The sequence below is a fragment of the Gobio gobio genome (genome assembly GCF_949357685.1).
Source record: "Gobio gobio genome assembly, chromosome: 25".
In the NCBI taxonomy this organism is placed as follows: Eukaryota; Metazoa; Chordata; class Actinopteri; order Cypriniformes; family Gobionidae; genus Gobio; species Gobio gobio.
Genome location: NC_137121.1, coordinates 29,673,129 through 29,689,384, shown reverse-complemented (window position 1 = coordinate 29,689,384; position 16,256 = coordinate 29,673,129). Strand labels below are relative to the sequence as shown.

Below are 16,256 nucleotides of genomic sequence, written 5' to 3'. Positions count from 1 at the left end.
TGCATTTAATTTGGTTTTGTCTTCTCTTCTGTTTTCTTCTCTCCAGTTTACTTCTCTCGTCTAATTGTCTCATTTTGTCTCGTGTCACCATACCTTGTCTCATTTTTGCCAATTCTCTTTTCATTTTGTTATCGTATTGAGTCTCATTTTGTCTTGTCTCATTTCACCTCATCTTGTTTAATTTTGACTGTTCTTTTTCATTTGATCTCATCTCATCTCGTCTCATTTGGTCTTATGTCGCCTCATCTTGCCTTGTTTTGTCTATTCTTATGGCATCTTGTGTCGTCACATTTTTGTCCCTTCTTTCATTTTGTCTCATTTTGTTTGGCCTAGTGTCAAATTCTTCTGTTTTCCTCTGGTCTCATCTAATTTTGTCTCATTTTGTGTCACCACACCTTGTCTCATTTTTGCCAATTCTCTTCTTTCATTTTGTCATCGTATTGAGTCTCATTTTGTCTTGTCTCATTTCACCTCATCTTGTTCAATTTTGACTCCATTCTTTTTCATTTGATTTCATCTCATCTCGTCTCATTTGGTCTTATGGCACCTCATCTTGTCTTGTTTTGTCTATTCTTATGGCATCTTGTCATCACATTTTTGTCCCTTCTTTCATTTTGTCTGGTTTTGTTTGGCCTAGTGTCTAATTCTTCTGTTTTCTTTTAGTCTCATCTCAAGTTATTTCGTCTCTTCTTTTCAGTTTTCCTCTTGTCTCATCCCACTGCATGCCATTTTATTTTGTCTCATGTCACCTTGACTCTTGACTCTTTTATTTTGTCTCATCTTGTTGCATTTCATTTTGTCTGGTTTCGTTTGGTCTCGTGCCATATTGTTTTGTCTCTTCTCTTCTGTTTTTCTTTCATCTCATTGCATCTGGTCTCATGTCTCCTTGGCTCGTATCATTTTTGTCTCTTTTATTTTGTCTCATCGCGTTGCATTTAATTTGGTCTCTTCTCTTCTGTTTTCTTCTCTCCAGTTTACTTCTCTCGTCTCATTGTCTCATTTTGTCTCATTTCATGTCACCATACCGTGTCTCATTTTTGTCGATTCTCTTCTTTCATTTTGTCATCATATTGAGTCTCATTTCACCTCATCTCGCTTAATATTCTCTCATCTCGTCTCATTTGGTCTCTTTTCATTCTGTGTCTTCTCATGTTGTCTTGTTTTTGTCTCTCATCTTACTGCAGCTCATTCCGTTTTGTCTCACTTTGTCTCATCACCTCATCAATCTTTCATTTAATTGTTTTTGCCTCATCTTGTCTGTCTTCATAACACATAACGTCTTGTTTTGTCTTGTCTCGCATTTCTTTTTTTCCTTTTCTTTTTCACTTTATGTTCTGCTGAAGTTCACTTGTTCGTCCCTTTATGAAATATATATATGTTGACCTGCTGTAGAAAGGCAGACTATACCAAAACCAAAAAAAATTGTCTGTGCTATGGCAGACTGACTCTATGCTGAATACACAAAATCCTCTCAGATCCAAAGTGATTGGAGTGCATTTATGTCTCTTGTGTTTTTTGTTATTCCTCTGTTTTGTTTTTTCATCAGAAATGAAAATGAAACCTCATCATCCTCATCTATAGCATGTCAGCACTACACACATGAAAAAGTTGCGAAGCAAGATTTAATAAACGAAAACGTAGCATTTATGGGTCAATCCTCTGAGCACTTTTCTTCTAATTTGTTCTATTTTCCAGCAGTCCTCAATTACTCTGAATTTCTCCTCTGATGCACTGATGCATTTTCTTTCTTTTGTTGTCTGTGTCTTTCTTTCAGGGCGCTCTGCCGTTTGACGATGATAATTTACGAAACTTGTTAGAAAAAGTGAAGCTGGGCGTGTTTCACATGCCTCATTTTATTCCACCGGACTGCCAGAACCTTCTGAGAGGAATGATCGAGGTCGAAGCCGGCAAACGGTTAACGGTAAGTTCTGGCAATCTATTGAGTTTGAACTGATGGGGTCATGTCAGAGGTTTTCATGGGGTTTAGTTACGTAACATCTGTTTCATATACATAAACTCAATTTTAATCATGGTAAACTTTAGTATCACCATAAAGTCTGGTCCTCTTGACACTGTGCTAGAAATGAGAGAGATGGTTTAACTGACATATAAAGTGACTAAAGTGTTTTTTATGTGAAGTTTTTATGTGAGGCATGAAAAAGCTAATGCATTTTTGTGTGCAATATGTAAGGACTCATAAGAACTCACAATACTAAAGGCTGTAATACACTATGTGACTTTTAAAATCTGAAAAAAATTGAATCATATAAATAGGTATCATAAAATTGCAGACTTTGTAAATGGTTACAGAGGAAAAACTGGGCATATATTAAGGCCATGTGTCCACCAGAGCATTTTCAGCCAACTACATTTTCTAACAAGTCAGCGTTTTTTTTTAAATCTTAAGTCTCGCTGTAAATTTTTACAATGCAAACGTCCTAAACATTTAAATGGTTATGGTTTATTAGAAGTGCTTATTAAAAGTTACGCTCCTCTTCATTACACTGACGAATATCAGATCAGGGGATGGACGAGACCTCAGCGTTTGTATTACAAATGATTCTTCTGGAATCTAAATACAGATTTATGCAAGGCTTGCACAAGTAACTCAATAGTGTTTTTAACAGCATGTATTTCCAAGCAGTAAAGATAGATAATTAAACATTGGTTACGTGAATAATTAGCTCAACAATATATACAATTAACACTTAATTCATATGCAAACCTGTGGCTTTTTAACAGTTTCCAAGATCTCCAAGAGACATCAGGAATAATTTGAGTAGCTCATCTGTTTGACCGGACCACACGGGTCAGCCTTCGCTCCCCACGTGCATCAATGAGCCTTGACCCTGTCGCCGGTTCACCACTGTTCCTTCCTTGGACCACTTTTGATAGATACTGACCACTGCAGGCCGCGAACACCCCACAAGAGCTGCAGTTTTGGAGATGCCCTGACCCAGTCTAGCCATCACAATTTGGCCCTTGTCAATCACGCTCAAATCCTGCTTCTAACACATCAACTTTGAGGACAAAATGTTCACTTGCACTCAACTCACAAATTCATGTACAACGAACTTATACGCTGCAAATCGGGTGATTTTAGGTCAATGTTTTGGCTGTAAGTCAATGATGCCTCTGTCAGTAGGGAATCGAACACTCAACTTTTTAAGCCTTTTTTTAAGATTTACACAATTCAGTTAATAGTAAAATTCCATCAAATTTAATTGAATAATCCTTACACATTTTAATTGAATAATTGAACAATTCTTAATCAATTGTTCAGTTAAAATGTATAAAGATTATTCAATTGTGTTTGATGGAATTTTACTATTATTTAAAATGCGTAAATCTTAAAAAGGCTTTTTTCGAGAATAAGATGGCCCCTCGAACAGTGGCTTCACCTCCTGACGGCAAATTAGAACAAAATGAGCAATCCAGTCATTTTATATAGATCAGTGGTTATATGTGCTTTATGATATGGAATATCTGAGAAACTGTTACTAGTATCTGATTTCGCAAATAGTTTGTTTGTGAATATAAACATTTTGATACAAGGTAACGCACTTGCTCTAGCAGTAGTTTTGGATGAAGAAATGTGCTTTTTGTCGTTTGTTATCGTTGTACAAGCAGAATGTGACTGTTGGTCGTGTGGTCTTTGTCCTGCCCCTCCTCTACTGTGATTATATGGCTGGGTAAAAAGAGACAGTGATGAGCGCTGCGTTTTACCCAAAGTTGAACATTCTTCAACTCCTGGTGACTGGTAGATAACACTCGAGAATGCGAGAAATAAACGCTCAGCACCTCGCCATGCTGCTGGCGTTTTAAAAACGCGGCGCTCCCATTGAAAACAAATTGGATAAATATGTTAGCCTCGGAATTAAATGCTTTGGTGGACACACGGCCTAAACGACTGAGGATCATACACCAGATTTTCAAATCCTTCCGAACACATCAAGCTCACACAGAAACACACACTTAACGCATGGCAGTTGAAACGAACATGGTTGTTGTAGTGTCTCTCTGTGTTGAGTCGCAAAAGATAAAAAGGAGTCAAGTGCATTTGGGGTGGCTATTAGGGAGACAATGGATCACAGTTGATCCGTACGGACCAGGCCCCGCGGTTTGCGACGCATATAATTTGCAGATTAATTGCAATTTTTCTTTTTAAACTATGTTTTTGGCCTTTTTTTTGATAGGACAGTAGAGATTTTGACAGGAAAGCATTGGGTAGAGAGAGGGGAATGGAATCGGCAAAGGACCTCGAGCTGGGAATTGTACTCGGGTTGCCGGAGGCGCAGTTGCGCTATATGTTGGTGCGCTAACCACAAGGCCATTGGCGCCTACATTAATTAATTGCTAAGTTTAACCATCATGGAGTGAAAGTTTTTCATTTGCACGCATTTTGTCTTGCAAATGTAAACATTCAAGCGATTTTAAATGCGGAAGAAGAGCTGAAAATCGGTACTCATGCTCTGTTATCTGTGCACAGAGCCGCACACACCCAAACCGCGAAGGGAGCGAGAGATGCGCGTTTCCAAATTGAGTCCTCTTTCGCTTTCCTTGCACTTGAACGGATACATACACACAAAATTATGTCAAAATACATATATTCGGTCCGTGCATTCAGTATTAAAGTGACAGCTGCCTAATATTCCTACTGCTGTCTGTCATTAATATTAATCAAACAACAAAATACAGCTTTAACAAAGATTAGCCTAATCTATATTTAATGTCTACAGTGAACACAAAAGTGTTACTTTAGATTTAGGCCTAATTATTACATTCCTGTACTTTTAAGCCCACTAGTGTTAGACTTTGTAACTTTTTTGGCCTAGTAATCATCTATGCTTGTAATTTGTGTATTTGTTCTTATTTTATTACTGACTGTTCACTAGTCTTTAATAGTGTTTGTTTGCCTAACTTTATTAGTTAGGCTAGTAGTTGTTGCTGTGATATCAAAGTACTTAAAATGAGCTTTAAGTATTAAATTAAAAGCTAAGTTGTATTTCCTACCAAGTGTATAGTATGTATAGCGCCGACTTCAATTATTTGGATGAGCCTGTGTTATCAGTTTTTACTGGTTGTTATCGGGGAATAACACATCGCTGGATGGCGCGATTGACCAATTAGAATCAAGTATTCTACGGAGCCGTGTAAAAAGCTGCAGATAATATTCCTTTGGTTGCAAATGTCCTCTACGTGTTTTTCATGTATGATAAATACACTCAGTCAGAGAAAGTACAGTAGTACAGAAATGACATTTGTATTCTTGAATATGAGTTTCTCTGCCGTTTCCTGACTCTCTTGCCTTAGATTCAGTAGGGAACCTTAACACTGTAACTCGTCTATAAAGAGAAAGTGGGGTTTGAAGTTTGATGTGCAGATAGTAAAGCTAGTCGGACGGTTCAAGGTAGTGCATTTATCAGTGGTGAGGTTGTGTGTTTGGAGATCTCCTCAGCATGCCCAGACACATCTGCTATCACACTGACCTTTCTGTCTTCACAGAGGACGCATATTCTGACCAAAAAAATACTGCTTTTGACTTGAATAAAAGCTAAAATCAGAGTCCTTCTGGAACTGCTATCTGTCAGTTTGTCGGACGGCTGTGTTAAACACTTTGACAGGAGAAAGAAGGGACTGAATATTTGCTGAGATGCTATAGAATGCCATTGAATCCAAATCATAAACATATCTGGGGTCAAACGGTCTTTTTTCTTGGTGCAAAGGGTCAAGGGTATTCTTTGCTTCTCTGTCCTTGTCTTGGATGTCTCTTGAAACCTGTAATCTGGCTTGTTTTTCCGCCCCATACTAAAAAAAAAATAATTAATAAAAATGAAAAATGAACAAAAATATTTAGTATAAATACTTATACTATAAATAATTACTATTTAAAATAACTGTTCAGCATCATTACTCCAGTCTTCAGTGTCACATGATCCTTCAGAAATCATTCTAATATGATGATTTGCTGCTCAAGAAACCTCTATGATTATTATGAATTTTGAAAACATGATTTTTTTTCAGGATTCTTTGATGAATAGAAAGTTAAAGTATAAAAAAGCAGCATTTATCGGAAATAGAAAGCTTTTGTAAAATTATACTCTACCGTTCAAAGGTTTGAGGTCAGTAATACATTCTTTTTTATTTATTTTTGGAAAGAACTTAAAGAAATGTATACTTCAATTCAGCAAGGATGAATTAAATTGATCAAAAGTGTCCGTAAAAACATTTATAATGTTACAAAGATTTCTACTTTTTGGTCTTGTTTTTAATTGTTTTGTCTATTTAATTGTCTTGTTTTTGTTGTTGTTGTTTTTTTTAACTGTAATAAACTTAAAAAAGATCTTGAAGTTACAATAATGAGAATCTGCGGAGGAAAATGTGTTTAATTGTCATGAAAATAATAGTATTATGCAAAAATGCTTAATTTTCATTAGGCAATATATATATACAGTGAGGAAAATAAGTATTTGAACACCCTGCTATTTTGCAAGTTCTCCCACTTAGAAATCATGGAGGGGTCTGAAATTGTCATCGTAGGTGCATGAAAACTGCGCTCCACTGTGAGAGACATAATCTAAAAAAAAAATCCAGAAATCACAATGTATGATTTTTTAACTATTTATTTGTATGATACAGCGGCAAATAAGTATTTGAACCTCTGAGAAAATCAATGTTAATATTTGGTACAGTAGCCTTTGTTTGCAATTACAGGGGTCAAACGTTTCCTGTAGTTTTTCACCAGGTTTGCACACACTGCAGGAGGGATTTTGGCCCACTCCTCCACACAGATCTTCTCTAGATCAGTCAGGTTTCTGGCCTGTCGCTGAGAAACACAGAGTTTGAGCTCCCTCCAAAGATTCTCTATTGGGTTTAGGTCTGGAGACTGGCTAGGCCACGCCAGAACCTTGATATGCTTCTTACAGAGCCACTCATTGGTTATCCTGGCTGTGTTCTTCGGGTCATTGTCATGTTGGAAGACCCAGCCTCGACCCATCTTCAATGCTCCAACTGAGGGAAGGAGGTTTTTCCCCAAAATCTCGCAATACATGGCCCCAGTCATCCTCTCCTTAATACAGTGCAGTCGCCCTGTCCCATGTGCAGAAAAACACCCCCAAAGCATGATGCTACCACCCCCATGCTTCACAGTAGGGATGGTGTTCTTGGGATGGTACTCATCATTCTTCTTCCTCCAAACACGTTTAGTGGAATTATGACCAAATAGTTCTATTTTGGTCTCATCTGACCACATGACTTTCTCCCATGACTCCTCTGGATCATCCAAATGGTCATTGGCAAACTTAAGATGGGTCTGGACATGTGCTGGTTTAAGCAAGGGAACCTTCCGTGCCATGAATGATTTCAAACCATGACGTCTTGGTGTATTACCAACAGTAACCTTGGAAACAGTGGTCCCAGCTCTTTTTAGGTCATTGACCAGCTCCTCCCGTGTAGTTCTGGGCTGATTTCTCACCTTTTTTAGGATCATTGAGACCCCACAAGGTGAGATCTTGCATGGAGCCCCAGTCCGAGGGAGATTAACAGTCATGTTTAGCTTCTTCCATTTTCTAATGATTGCTCCAACAGTGGACCTTTTTTCACCAAGCTGCTTGGCAATTTCCCCGTAGCCCTTTCCAGCCTTGTGGAGGTGTAAAATTTTGTCTCTAGTGTCTTTGGACAGCTCTTTGGTCTTGGCCATGTTAGTAGTTGGATTCTTACTGATTGTATGGGGTGGACAGGTGTCTTTATGCGGCTAACAACCTCAAACAGGTGCATCTAATTTAGGATAATAAATGGAGTGGAGGTGGACATTTTAAAGGCAGACTAACAGGTCTTTGAGGGTCAGAATTCTAGCTGATAGACAGGTGTTCAAATACTTATTTGCAGCTGTATCGTACAAACAAATAGTTAAAAAAAATCATACATTGTGATTCCTGGATTTTTATTATGTCTCTCACAGTGGACATGCAATTACAAATGTAACTACAGAAATTAATTACACACGTAATTACATGCAGGTATTTTTTTTTTTGCAAGTACAATGTAAAAACATGTATGTACACAATAAGTGAATTGTATCAAATTATTAATTAAAATGTTAGTACATAGTAGTTAAGACCACCTAATATATCGTGGGTCCATAAATGTTTTTTTTTGGCCTGAAATGTTAGAGTAACCTTGAGGACGTTTAGTTTCCACAGCTCATAAGAAATCTGTTCTCTTCACATGGCGACGGGCCGTTGACCACCTCTGCCACGATTACGTCACTCTTCTTTACAGACACGGTCAAAGCATTCATGCACTCAGCAGGGAGACGTTTCAAGACTTTCCATGGGAGCAACTCTGAGTCTGCATGAAATTTCTAAAATAATATGTCCAATAATTTCTCCTAGACTACAAATGGAGACTGAGGTCTCCTGGTTCTCAGAACTCAGAAGAGATCTTAACAATGGTTGATAACGGTCTCACTAGTTTCTTTTCTTTCTTTCTCCTTGAGAGTTTTAGGAGTAATGTCTGAAAAAGACAGAAAAACACATGACACAATGGCCTACAGCGATCTCGCTGTACTCTTGCAGAACATTGTCTTATGATCACATCCCACGTCTCGTTACCTTGTTCTCGTTACCTTTTACGAGCGTGGCATTTTAATGAGTCAGAATGGCTTTCAAGGACAAGCAGGAAACACACGTCTTTAAGTCACTGATGGAGTTTGATAGTGCACTGAATTGTGAAAAATCTTCATGTATCTGAGAAAGCCATTTAACAATGCATGTTTACAATGAACAATGTAATGATTCAGGTTCTCAATGCAAAATTCACAACAGACATTCCTGAAAATACCAGACAGTGTCTTATTCAGCTGGGAAGAGAGATCTATATTATATATTCTAGGGCTCTGTGTTCAAGCTGAGTCCCCAGCGTGAGCCCTCTCTCTACTATAAAACTATAAAATCAATAGGCTGTCACATTTGCGATCATGCTGATATTCAGGAAAGAAGCACTCTATTTCCTGTTATAAATATTAAAAACAAGAATTCATACAGTTCAAGAACGCATATTTTTACCTTGCCCACATTAATTTCTGTGATGGGCGGGGTCTCTTTTTCGAGCACAAACGGATAGAGGCCCCTTCTGAAGCGAGAATCGGGCGAAGCATAGCAAAGTCTACAATATGGATATTGACAAAGATAAATATTGTCCAAGGCAGTGAAAATTCCTTATTGTTGACCCATATTTAAACTAGCACTTAAAATGAAAATGACCCCATGATTCACTCACCCTCAAGCCATCCTAGGTATATATGACTTTCTTCTTTCTGATTAACACAATCAGAGTTATATTAATACATATCCTGACGCGTCCAAGCTGTATAATGGCAGTGACGGGGTCCATTAAATTTGTAGCTCAAAAAAGCATATCCATCCATCATAACCATACTCCACACGGCTCCGGGGGGTTAATAAAAGCCTTCTAAAGCGAAGTGATGGGGTTTTATAAGAAAAATATCCATATTTAAAACTTTACAAAGTAAAATATCTAGCTTTCGCCAGACCGCCTTCTTTATTCAACTTACGGAAGAAGGAGAGGGTTGTTTCTTCCGCCCCCTCCTCCTCGGACTCAACGCTCACGCTGGTTGCCAGTTTGAGAACACGCAACAGGAATGAGGGCAATGGACAATGGATGGCAATTGAGCCTTAAGCCCCATTCACACCGCCAGCGGCACGCAGCGACAAAGCTCCATGTTCCCATTCATTTTCAGTGGAGGGCTGGTGACTTCCGGCGACACGAGCGACAGTGACCGTTGGCGACAGAATGTAGGCATGTCAAGCGGCAGGAGACAAGCGGCAAAAGTTCAGAAATTTAAACTTTATGTAAATGAGCAGCGAAGTCATACACCGATCAGTCATTATGACCACTGAAAGGTGAAGTGAATAACACTGATTATCTCTTCATCACAGCCCCTGTTAGTGGGTGGAATATATTAGGCAGCAAGTGAACATTTTGTTCTCAAAGTTGATGTGTTAGAAACAGGAAAAATGGGCAAGTGTAAGGATTTGAGCAAGTTTGACAAGGACCAAATTGTGATGGGTAGACAACTGGGTCAGAGCATCTCCAAAACTGCAGCTCTTGTGGGGTGTTCCCAGTCTGCAGTGGTCATTATCTATCAAAAGTGGTCCTAGGAAGGAAGATGGTAAACCGGCGACAGGGTCATGGGCGGCAAAGGCTCATTGATGCATATGGGGAGCAAAAAAAAAAAGTGATTTTAACGGTAAAAGACTGTCTGTAAAAATGCTACGGTTAAAAACAGTTTACTGGTTAACAGAAGGTTTCTGTACATATATGGTGAATAACTGTAATAGATCTAACCTGACATTTAATGTAATTTTACAGTAAAATACCGTTAAATTTACATTCCCAGAATTCCCTGTGTGACACTTCACATTTGATGTATTTTCGTTGAAATAACGGTTTCTTCTTAGTTTTTTTTCTAATCAGTTATGTAAATTAGGGTTTAATGTTACATTTATTGTTATTAAATTAATGTTTATTGCATATTTATTGCATGTGTGTAACCATGATGGTGTTTAAGGTACATAACAAATTTTAGTATTTCCATAGGTTGGTAATTTATCATTATTTTAGTGCATGAAATGCGGTTACTTATTGTACATTTTACTTGAATCTGTAAAACCTAAAATATTGCTACCCTATTTTTTACAGCAAAGTTCTGACAACCACAGTTGCCATTTTTTTACCGTAAATTTTACAGGGATTTTTTTTACAGTGTGGCCTTTGTTGTCCGATCAAACATATGAGCTACTGTAGCTCAAAGTGCTCACGATGCATTTTCAATGGAGGGCTGATGACATTTCCGACATGAGCGACAGTGACCGTTGGTGACAGAATGTAGGCGTGACAAGCAACAGGAGACAAGCGGCAAAAGTTTAAAAAAAATTACTTTATGCAAATGAGCGGCAAATTTTGCGAGCGACAACCGGAGTGAAGACAGTTAGTGGAGCTCACATCCCCGTCTCAAGTGCAGGCAAGACAGGACAGAGTTCTGGAACTATTTAACTGTTTTATATGATTTGACTGTAGCCACATACATAGATATAATAAAATGATGCGTGGAAAAGAAACTGTCGGCAGTTTTAGTGAGTTTGATTCATACGTTGATATTTCATGTTGTTAATTATATGAGTTTAGCACTGCTGCAGTCCATATTATAGTTTATCCTGCATTATGTTTATTATTAGGGACAAGAAATTGATTATTTGTCAAATTCGAATGATGTTTTAGTCATTATGAACAGTATGATTCAGTTTAATTCGTTGATTGATCGATCGTATATCAGGTTAATGATTTTATGCACTGAGCACTGCTGTAGTTTATATCACAACACTCGCCAACAGCAGAATGTAATCTAAGCAGAATCTAATTCCTAGTCAAATTAGAATGACAACTTAGTTTTATATATCATTTGTGATTGCATTTTCTTTAGATATGGCCAGACTTGCAGTCTACCAATAACATTAGAGCGACAGCACTGGGAATGCCCACAAGTGACTTACAAGGACTAGGGACAAAGTCACTGGTTTTGTTTGTTAGAGGATAACATTTTAGGACCCAAGACCAGTTGCGAAGAATGAAGACCAAGAGTCAGGAGGGCAATTAATTAAAGAAAAATGTACTGAAGAATAGTTTGCAGTTTCATCAGCAGAAGCCAGCTTCAGTCTCTCAAGGAGTTCGTAGGCCGTGCTCCCTCTACCTTTTTTTTCTTCGTACATACAATTTCTCAACAGTTATACTGTTTTCAAGTTTTGGAGTTGATTGAGCTCGAGTTCTGACCAGAAAGTTCCCCAAAAAATAATGATAGCATGTGTTTTCTCTCAGTAAGAGGTGCAGTCATCACCATATTTCTTTAGTGTTTCAGTAAAAGAAAATATAAAATGAATAAGTTATAATATAAAATAAAAGACAAATCCATATTTCATCTCTGGAAGCCGGGCTAAGTGGGCAAGCACTGTTACTGCACTCCTGGCATGTTAGGGGTGTGCAACCCATTCTCACTCCCAAGGCGTCAAAGTCCGAAGCATGGTCAAGTGCCTTCCGCGTCACATCGAAGACGCTAAAGTCACCCCTAGGCGTCACTATATCAACGCACTGGGTGCTCCATTCATTTCAGTTGTTTACCCAGTGCGTCAGATCAAGACGCATGTTATTCTTTGCAATTGTAAAAGCAGACATGATTTTATTAATATTTTATTCATATTTAAAGGTTACTTTTATATTTTGGAGCTGCTAACCCAACTCCTACCCTAAACCTACCCACTTCTAAACAATATAAAACACATAACAGGCAAATAGAAGTACAGTCACATCTATTTATTGCAAAAACTGACCAAAAACAGTATAAAAGTATTAACTCATGTTGCATTCCAAGTCTTCTGAAGTCCCACGATGTCTTTATGTAAAGAACAGAGTTTATCGTAATGTTTTAATCGCTGAGATGATGATCCCGCCACTCCGTGAACGCGCTCATTCATATCTCATTCAAATAATACACACGACTCTTTAGCACGACGCATTCGGTCACAAGACACACGAGAACCAATGACATTTTACAATCAAAGCTGACGTAATGATGCAATTTGTCACGGGACATACTAGAGCCAATGCAATTTCACTATGAAAACTGACGTAACGGGCGGCAATATTTGAAATTTAATGTGTTCATGATCTTCTGCGGATGGAGACGCTGATCGCTTTTGGGGATTTCCTTCAATATTTATACTTTTTGAATAAATTGTGCATGCAGTCGACTCTGCCTGTTATATCTGCGTTTTATATACCAGTCCCTCCAGAAAAACGCGATTATGCGATCGCGTGATTTAACGCATAATCAGCCAAAGTCCGCATATTCATGCGGGGGCCGCATTTTTTCAAATACGCCGCACTTTCGCCGCATAAATTGCCTATTTCCGCGTGCAAAATATGCGGGGCTATCATGATTTCATAATCCCCGCATTTTCGTTGCAAAAAAAGTCATATATATTAGCAGAAAGTTGAACATTTTTCGTTTACTTCACACAAGAGCCGCCATTTCCGCCTATTGCCATGGGAACGTTTTGAAGTGACGTGATTACCCGACGCGAACGTCATCGAAAAGCTTCAAACCCCGTGGAGAAACCATAGATACCGGTGAAACCATGATGAAGCATAAACTCCCATTGGCCAACAAAAATAACAGCAAAAGAGCAAAGCAGTTTCCCTGTGTGCTGACTGATTTCAAAACACAGTATTATGAAGCTTTGAAGCGTTATGAATCAATGAGTCGATTCAGCGGTTTGAAGCGTTATGAATCAATGAGTTGATTCAGCGGTTTGAAGCGTTATGAATCAATGAGTCGATTCAGCGGTTTGAAGCGTTATGAATCAATGAGTTGATTCAGCGGTTTGAAGCGTTATGAATCAATGAGTCGATTCAGCGGGTTGGATCGCCAAAGTCACGTATTTCAGCAGTTTGACACGCGATCCGAATCATGAATCGACTCGATGATTCATAGCATCATGATGCTGTGTTTTGAAATCAGTCATCACTATATAAGTCGTTATTTAGTTTTTTTTGCACACAATACTATTATCGTCGCTTCATAAAGTTATTGTAGAACCACTGTAGTGAGATGGACTTTGTAACGACGTCTTTAGTAGGCTACCTTTTATGGGTCTTGAGAGTACATTGTGCCAATGGAGGCCTTTCTGAGCCATCGGAATTCAACTAAAATATCTTAATTTGTGTCCAACAACATAAAGGGAAGTCATTAATGACATAATTTTCATTTTTAGGTGAACTAACCCTTTAAGAGATTGCACTTTGTGCATTGGAAGCACTCAAATGTCTGTTTTGTATAGCGACATCTGTAAAACAGGAAGTTATTTATTAATTTTTTCAGAAGTTGTAGCATATTCCTTTTGTAAAGCTTGATTGACTAAATGTTTTGTAAATTTGAGCCATTATTAAGGTCTTCAATAAAACAAGATGAGAACTTAAATATTCCAGCACTTTCTGTGATGTAGTGCTTTTTTTCTCTTTCTCATCAAACCGCAGTTTTTGCAAGTTCCCGCAATTTTATTGCATAAAATTGCATAAATATCCCGCATTTTTCATCGCATTTTTTAAGAAAACGTGCCGCATAATCAAGGATTTTTGCCCGCAACAATCACAAAAAAAAAAGCCGCATTTTTCTGGAAGGACTGATATACCACACAAATGGGTAGGTTTAGGGATGGAATGGGGTTGGGTTACATGTTAAAATGTGTCTAGATAGCGTAAATAAAATGATGCTGGCTGATTAAATTAAGAATCACAGTCCAACATGTCATAATGACAAAATCATAACCCAATATAGATCATCAGGACGATAACGTTCCCATGCCCAACGCGTCTGTGTATGACGCCAAAGGTTTCTCATTGAAATGAATGGAGCACTCAGCGCGTCGATATAGTGACGCCTAGGGGTACCTTTAGCGTCTTTATTGTGACGCGGAAAGCACTTGACCATGCTTCGGACTTTGACACCTTGGGAGTGAGAACGGGTTGGGGTGTGTGATACCTCCAAAATCCAAACACACGTCAACATGTTCTGCTATCAAGTGTTTAGCGACACATCACACAGACCCTCAGTCACTCCTCAGAGACCAAGATCTAGTGATTAAGTAATATCATAACTGGAAAGAATCATTAAAAATCATTAGAATAATATAGGAGGATAAATATTGATTATTGCTTTGATTATAAATTTAATTAGGATATATAGATATAGATATAGATATATTGAAGCGGCATTGGATTTCAGAATCCGCACCCTTCATGTTAATGGGGCTTTACACCGTAAGATGATGAGGTGATTTATCCACATTTTAATATGCCTCTGGACATAGAGCTGTTTAGATTGATGGCTTTTTAGATTGGGTATAATCTGCGATCTCTGACCTGTTCTGACCAAATTGCATTGGATAATTCATTAAAGAACCAAACTGAAGCACTGTCTCACATTCGGCACAAAAATGAAAGTTGATATATTTTCGCCACCTTAACATTGTCACACAAAGTTCAAAGCGAAATGTGCACATGAATGTTTTTACACAAATTTGCATAATGCATAAAATCACTATTGAGTGAGGCCCCATATTAAACAAACTTAGCCATTACAGTCTTTAAATAGAATCTGTGCATTTTCTTGGTTAATTATATTTCTTGAATTAAAATCTTTTTCATTGAAGGGGTTTGCATGTAAACAAATGTATGCGTCTGAGTGTTTAACATAAGCATATGTACTGTACAATACATATCATAGAAATAGATGATTGAGGGAAACCGTAGACAGCAGTTATGACCCCCTCAAGCATAGATATGCAAATAATAATTGGATATCACTGCACCTCTCATCTCAACACACCCAGTAATTTGTCATCACATGGCGATGCATCTTCTTTCATATTAAAAGTGAACGGTGATCCGTGTGTCTAGATTACCTGCAACCCTGAACGCACTCCGGTATTAATCTTGTGCAGCCAGACTTTGGTGCGCTTGATGTGGATTTGCGTTCTCGTGGCCTTCGCTTGCACGTCTATGAAGGTCACGAGACTGTAGGGTGTCCCATTTGTCATTTTTCAGAAGGTTTGCTCATGTGTGCACCCTCAGTGGCTCTTTTGCCAAATCTGCAACACTGGACTTCACAGCAGATGATAGGCACTTTAAAGGCTGTGCACTATCAGCATATTTTGGCGAAGAAAAGGCCACTCGTTGTGGAAGAGACTGTCTGAATGACATGTAAAGCGACCAGCTGTGAATGTTTTGCTTTTATGTGCCACTTAGGGGCCGGTAAATGTGAATTCTTGAAATCTTTCAGAGTTTTGATTTAGTGAACCTCACAAACTTTACACAATCAGACAGTCATACAGCAAACTACATCAACATTTTAAATTAACTATATATAACTATATATATATATATATTTATAGTTATATATATATAACTATATTAACTATATAATATATATATATATATATAACGGCTGTCAAAAGATTAATCGCGATTAATCGCATCCAAAATAAAAGTTTGTGTTTACATAATATATGTGTGTGTACTCTGTTAATTATTATTTATATATAAATACACACACATTCATGTATATATTTAAGAAAAAAATATTATTTTATATATAAAACATTTATATTTATATATATTATAGA

The 16,256-nt window shown here is 37.9% G+C and overlaps 1 protein-coding gene across 2 annotated transcripts in view; it reads left to right on the top strand.

Moving 5' to 3' along the window:
* brsk2a (BR serine/threonine kinase 2a) overlaps positions 1–16,256 on the top strand; it is a gene marked incomplete at both ends in the record, with an annotated part of 315,947 nt that overhangs the window by 259,796 nt on the left and 39,895 nt on the right. For both annotated transcript variants that reach the window (XM_079809884.1, XM_079809883.1), the window contains one exon: positions 1,775–1,921. In XM_079809884.1, coding sequence (XP_079666010.1) covers positions 1,775–1,921 — 147 coding nt within the window. The remainder of the gene's footprint in view (positions 1–1,774; positions 1,922–16,256) is intronic.